General features: G+C 43.6%; 1 protein-coding gene across 1 annotated transcript; it reads left to right on the top strand.

The window, feature by feature from the left end:
- The first annotated feature begins 2266 nt into the window (after positions 1-2266).
- LOC146712556 (putative C-type lectin domain family 20 member A) lies at positions 2267-4773 on the top strand. The gene is made up of 4 exons (XM_085452181.1): positions 2267-2620; positions 2809-3183; positions 3344-3703; positions 3980-4773. The coding sequence occupies exons 1-4, from the start codon at positions 2587-2589 to the stop codon at positions 4324-4326; spliced, it is 1116 nt and encodes a 371-aa protein (XP_085308307.1). The 5' UTR covers positions 2267-2586; the 3' UTR covers positions 4327-4773.
- Positions 4774-6389: the final 1616 nt, after the last annotated feature.

Raw genomic sequence — 6389 nt, 5'->3', positions numbered from 1 at the left:
AGCTTACCGATAACAAAGTTTTAGTCCGTCTGCTCTGTTCGGCTGTAGAAGCAAGAGACTGAAAACTTGGGAGCTGGTACTAAGGAGGGACAAGAGCTGCCTAGAGCTTCACCGATTGGCTGACATGCGAGGAGTGGAGTAAAACAATAGGCTCTCATCAGAGCTCATCAACCCTCTGAGAAAACTTAACCCTTGTTTGACCAAAGCATATCATATATAATCTGCGTCCCTTCTATATTTAAATAAATATTTTGATCTTTCATTAACAGGGACAGTAAGAACAGAACAATGAACATTAAATGTTTTAATTTTTCCTCTCTTTTTTTGTTTGAGATGATTTCAGGAACTGGGTTACATATTTCCTTGTAACAACCCCCAGGATGCCATTTATTTAGGATGACATTGTTGTGGATTCTATTCTTTATGTTTTCTGCTTTTGGACTGAGGGTATCTAATACACACGTTGTCACTTTTTTTTGTACTAGCAGCTGTTAAATGAGCACACAGAGGCCTCTGCTTTTACTTTGGCAAGTCTGTTTTTATTATGTCTCAGGGTCCAGACTGTTGAACACTTTAACATCCTGCTGATGCTTCACATCACCGTCTTTATGATAAAAAACATGTTCTCTCATTAACAGATGTCTGAGCTGTCACTTGTTATGAAAATGGACCCAGTGTGTTTCTGCGTTGTGTCTGACAAAGAGTAAAAGTCAAAGTATGAATGACATCCAAGTAAATAACTTGCTCGCTCCAGCTCCTACAACCAAATACAAACAGTGGGGGAGAGGGTTAGCTCAACCCACCACAACTCCCAAGCTAGCCAGAATTATATATTCATGCTAGCATTAATGGCACCTAAAACACATTTGTGGCACACACATACTACACATTTATAGCATCTAATAAAAACTGGCACAATGATGACAATAACTGAACTAAAGACACACATTCAGAAATATCAGGGTGACTAAATATGCATTATATGTGTGTTTTACAGTGTCTGGAAAGAAATGACACCAACCTCTCCCACAGGGGAATTGTAGAAAAGGGGCAAGGCCAAAGGGGGCCGACCGTGCGGACAGCAACGGCGGCGGGAATGCAAGTCCGGAGGCCGGCCACACGGAAGGCAGTGGCAGCGTTTAGGAGGTCGTCCACGCGGAAGGCGGGGGTGGCAACAGAAGTCCGGAGGCCGACCACGCTGGTGATGATGCCCAACAAGCGGCCTGACAAGTGACCGATGATGTTGAGGCGGCAGTTTGGAACCTGAAGGTGGCATGATCCCTGCAGCACCAGGCGAGGCGGAGGCTGGACCAGACAAGGCAGAAGCTAAAGCAGAGGCTGGACCAGACGAAGCAGAGGCTGGACCAGGCGAAAATAAACATGACAACCAAACCCCAAGAACTAATACAAAATCAGAATAAACTAGAAAATAATAATCATAAACTCAAAGCGCTGGGTCACCGACCCAGGACCATGACAGTACCCCCCCCCCAAGGGCTGGCTCCCGACAGCCCCAAAACACACCACCAGATCCGGGTGGGCAGCGGGGGGCCCAGGAAGGAGGGCCCGGAACAGAGCAAAACAAGAGCCCCCCAGGAAGGCAAACCAAATGTCCAAAACACGCACAGAGGAGCAGAGTCAGAAACATAGTTCAGGTCTATGTTTCGGCCTGGGGGCCGAGAGCACCGAAGGCCAGGGTGAGACAGTTCAGGGGGCCGGCCATGAGGAAGGCAACGGCGGCGCCGAGAAAGCAGTTCTGAGGGCCGGCCAATGAGGAAGGAGGAAGGCAATGGCGGCGGTGAGAAAGCAGTTCTGGAGGCCAACCGTGCAGACGGCAACGGCGGCGGCGAGGAAGCAGTTCTGGTGGCCGACCGTGCGGAAGTATGTAGTTGGTGGCATAGTGAAGGAATGTCTCATCCTAGGAGGTCTGTAACACTCCAGGGTGTTCTGGCTTCACCCCCACATCCTAGGAGCATGAGAGAGGTCGTACCTTGTCTTATTGTTTTACGGTAGGATTAACGTAGCTATGTCAGTTTTAGTTTAAGTGCTTTTTTACATATAGATGAACTGTTGGATTTTCCAGACCAGCAGGTTAAAAGAAGTCGTTTATGTGGCCACACACACACACACACACACACACACACACCTCCACATTCCAATGTAAGGAACAAACGTTCACTGAAGTATAAATAAAGACCGGGGCAGTTTCTCGGGGCGAGTCTCAGTTCTGGAGGCTGCCCTTGCTAGCAAGAAGTTCTCTGTGTTTCTCTTCTCTGAGTCTTTACTGAAGAAGTGTTTTAGAATATATTCTTTGACACTGTCACAGAGTAGAGACCTGTCCATATGTACCTCTGCTGTCATATTTGGATATTAGAAACTTCCTCTTTCTGCTTGTTGGACAGTCCAGTGTTTCTTCTTTCCATAGAAATATGTAAATGAGTCTGTATATAACTCATATTAACAGTGTGTCTTTGAGTCAGGGCTAAAAACAGTTTGTTCATATTGAAATACTGAGTACAAAGAGAGAGTGTGTTAGTATGTTTCCTCCAAATGAAAGAAAAGTAATTTTCATGTGACAGAGCGACGATGCAGTGGAGTCTGTTTCTGCTTCTTCTGATGGGTGAGTGATCATTTTACCAGGGCTCCTGATTGTTTCCACCTGAAATCCTTTAGTTTGATCAGGACTCATTAAACAAATGAACTCTTACTGAGAAAATCAAGGATTGACCTGTAAACTGGACAGTTTGATGGGAACATGAGTTTCCTGCTTGTATCGGCAGATATTCAACAGTATTTCTTCTGTTTCAGGTCAGTGTGTCTTCATCACATGTCAGCTGTATGAGTACCACTTTATTAAAGAAGAGATGAGCTGGGATGAAGCACGGGCATACTGCAGAGAGAGCTACACAGACCTGGCCAAAGTGTTTGACCTGACAGACATGAGAAGACTTCAAGACTCTGCACAGAATCAAACAGAAGCCTGGATTGGACTGTACAGCGAGCCGGGAAGAGACAACAGGACGTGGCACTGGTCTCTGCCGGGGGAGGAATACACTGAAAATAAGACCTGTTGGGGAGATACAGAGCCAAATGATGGAGCATACCCTGAGAACTGTGTGATGACAGTAGACAAGTGGGCAGATTATCCATGTAGTGACACATTTCAGTTCATCTGCTATGACGGTGAGAATATGTGGACAGTAATATGATAATACAATATTTATTAATGTTATAATCTAGTTTATAATCTGAGTTATATCATATGGTCTTGAAAGAGGCAGTTTGAAGAATGAGAGAAATTAGTTGATAAAGATGTTTTTGTATTTTTCTGTTGACTCGACAGCAACAATGAAAGACAACAAAACCTTTCATTTGATTATTATGCCGAAGAAGACCTGGACTCAGGCTCAGAGCTACTGCAGACAGCATCACACCGACCTGGCCAGTGGACTCGATCAGATATACAGTGAAGAGTTTAAGACGCTGCTGAACTCTAAAGCCCCTAAGGTGAACTCGTGGATCAGCCTGTTCAGAGACAGCTGGAGGTGGTCAGATGGGAGTAACTTCTCTTTCAGATACTGGGACATGGACTCATTTAATGATGGACTAAACAACAGGAAATGTGCTACGACTCTGTTAGAGAGATCAGGAAGATGGAGCTCTGCTGGATGTGACCAAAGAAAGCCTTTCTTCTGCTATGATGGTGAGTTTACACAGATTTATCTCAGCTGTTTGTCCAATAGATGAACTGCTGGAGTCTCTGAGAGGATTTAGGTCAGTATGTTTCTTCAGCCACTTATTTCTGCAGGTGAAGATGTTTAGCTGATGGTTGGAACAGAGATTTCTCTGTAGAGCTGCTGATTCGTCTGAAGAATCACTGAAGTGTTTTCTTTTGTTCTTCCAGTGAAACTGGACCAAACATCCAGAGACTTGAAGTCCAGATTTAACTGATTTCATGTTTTCTCTGATTTTATGGCAGATAAACTGATTCTGATCAGGGAAAACAAAACCTGGGAGGAAGCCTTGAATTACTGCAGACAGACACATCATGACCTGGTTTCAATCAGCAACCCTCATCAGCAGCGATGGGTCCAGGAAAGAGCCAAAAACGCCTCGACTCCTTTCGTGTGGCTGGGACTGCAGTACGGCTGTGCTGCACGTTTGTGGCTTTGGGTCACTGATTATGTAGTGTGCTATGAGAGGTGGGCTTCAGGGGGAAGGACTGAAGCCTGTGGCATGTCTGCAGCCATGACCACAGGAGGGCAGCACGAGTGGGTCAGTCAGAGGAGAAATGAGACATTTAATTTTATTTGTATAAAACACTAAAGTTTAAACCTAAAGTCACTTCTTAGCTGCACATGTAGATTTTCTGGGGTGAACTCTGTGTTTCTGCTCAGTGTTTACAGTCTCTGGGTTTGAAAATGACCAACAGATTTTTACCTGCAGCTTAGACATTTGCAGAGAGCAGTCTGTGTTTCATGTCCTCTCCTTTACCAGAGTCAGGAGCATCTTGGTTTCTTCCTTCATTGTTGCTGGATTGGTTCATTATTAAACTGTAGCAGGATGTTTGTTGTATTTAGTTCAGATAAGATGAAGGTTTTAATGTTTCTGCTTCATGTGCTGTAAATCTTTGTATCGCACCATTGTATCCTCAGCTTGAATTACAAAGCCTGTCACTAAAAGCAGGTAAAAACATGTTTGTGTCATGACTCCATATGAGCTCTATAATCTGATCATGTGTTCATGAAGACAAATAAACCTTCATTTAACCAAGTCTGTCACTGTTACAGCTTTCACAGGAACAAATACAAACAGCGCCACCTAAAGGTAAAACCAGGAAACTAACATGTAGCTCCATGACATTTCCACAAATGAAGATATGCAGGAACTGGAAATGAGTCTTTCACATCACTGTGGAGGAGTTTTTGGTCGTGTTTATTTGGCAGAATTGTTTGAATTCAGACACATTAGAGGTTTTTCAAGTTCATCCCAAATAAACTTGATCTGATTCAATCTGATTCAGACTTTGACTCAGACACTCCAAAACGGTTGATCTAATTTCCTCGTGTTGGTGTTGTTCCCAGATCATCATACTAAATGTTGTTCCAGGATCAACATTGCAAGTGACCAATCAGAATGTTGTGACGTCATACTTTTGCGACTTCGGGAAAAACCGGCGTAAAACAAAAAACTGTACTTAAGCTGCTTGAAACCGCCTCTGCCCGCCGATCAACGGACCCTGACCCTAACCCTAACCGTAACCCTTTAAGAATTGATATTGTCATTGCAACATTGGAATTTCATAAATGCACGAATGGCTTGGCGCGCAAAGGAATAACGTCACAACAATGTGATTGGTCACTTGCAATGTTGAACCTGGAACAACATTTTCATGATGGTCTGGGAACAACACCAACACGAGGAAATCAGATCATCCCTCTAAAACCTTCATTTTGGTTGAGCCATTCAGAGTTGGACTTGCTGGTCTCTCTGCGTAACCTCAGTGCTCTTGAGGACATAAACTGATGTTTGGACATCCTCCTTCAGGATTTCTGAGAGCAGAATTCATCCTGAGGCAGTGCAGCAGCCCAGACCATCACACCACGTCTGACTGCTGCTGTGAGGTGTTTTTTTTATGAAATCCTGTTATTCTGATGTCCGATGTAGCGGGACTCAAACCTTCCATAAAGTTCAGCTTTTGTCTCTTCAATCCACAGAAGAGTTTCTGAGGAGGATCATCCAGATGTGAGATGAGCCTTTGTGTTGTTTTTGCTGAGCAGTGGTTTTCTCATTTTCTCCACTCAAAAATAAATCCTAACTTCCCAAATTTAAATAAATGGCTTTATAGCTGAATTTCTGGGTCAACCTAATTTCACTAGACGTTCCCAGTATTTTCAGTGGTGGACAGATGGGATGTACCACTTTCAGAGGGCTGTTATAGAACAGTCCAACTGATGATGGGTTTCACTTCATGGTCAGCTATAAATCCATGACTTTTGAACATGTTTGATGTTTCAACTATAAGTGGTTGAAACATGGTCAACTATAAGTATGTAACCTTGGTTTCTGGTTGTGGTGGTCTTACCTGGTTTCTTTTGGCTGTGGCTGTACTTCAGACTACAGTTTATCTTAAAAATGCTTTTCCAAATTAAACACCAACATGACAGGACAGTGTGCACTCAGCTTTTACTTTGTTGACTCCTCAATGCACATGGCACAGGGGCCGTCACACCATAAACACTCCCTCCATAAACACGATGTAGGAACCAAGGTTACTTTGCAAAAAAGTGAGGCAAGTAACAATAAAGTTGTTACATAAACATTAAACACAAATGTGTGTAAAATTACAAAATAATGTTGCATCATACATGTTTAATACTTGGCCAAAA

The sequence above is a fragment of the Copadichromis virginalis genome, linkage group LG3 (genome assembly GCF_057382275.1).
Source record: "Copadichromis virginalis isolate Kocher_CV1m ecotype Utaka linkage group LG3, C_Virginalis_male_GT1.1, whole genome shotgun sequence".
In the NCBI taxonomy this organism is placed as follows: domain Eukaryota; kingdom Metazoa; phylum Chordata; class Actinopteri; order Cichliformes; family Cichlidae; genus Copadichromis; species Copadichromis virginalis.
Note: the sequence above shows the minus strand (reverse complement) of the source record. Positions and strands in the feature narration are given on the sequence as shown.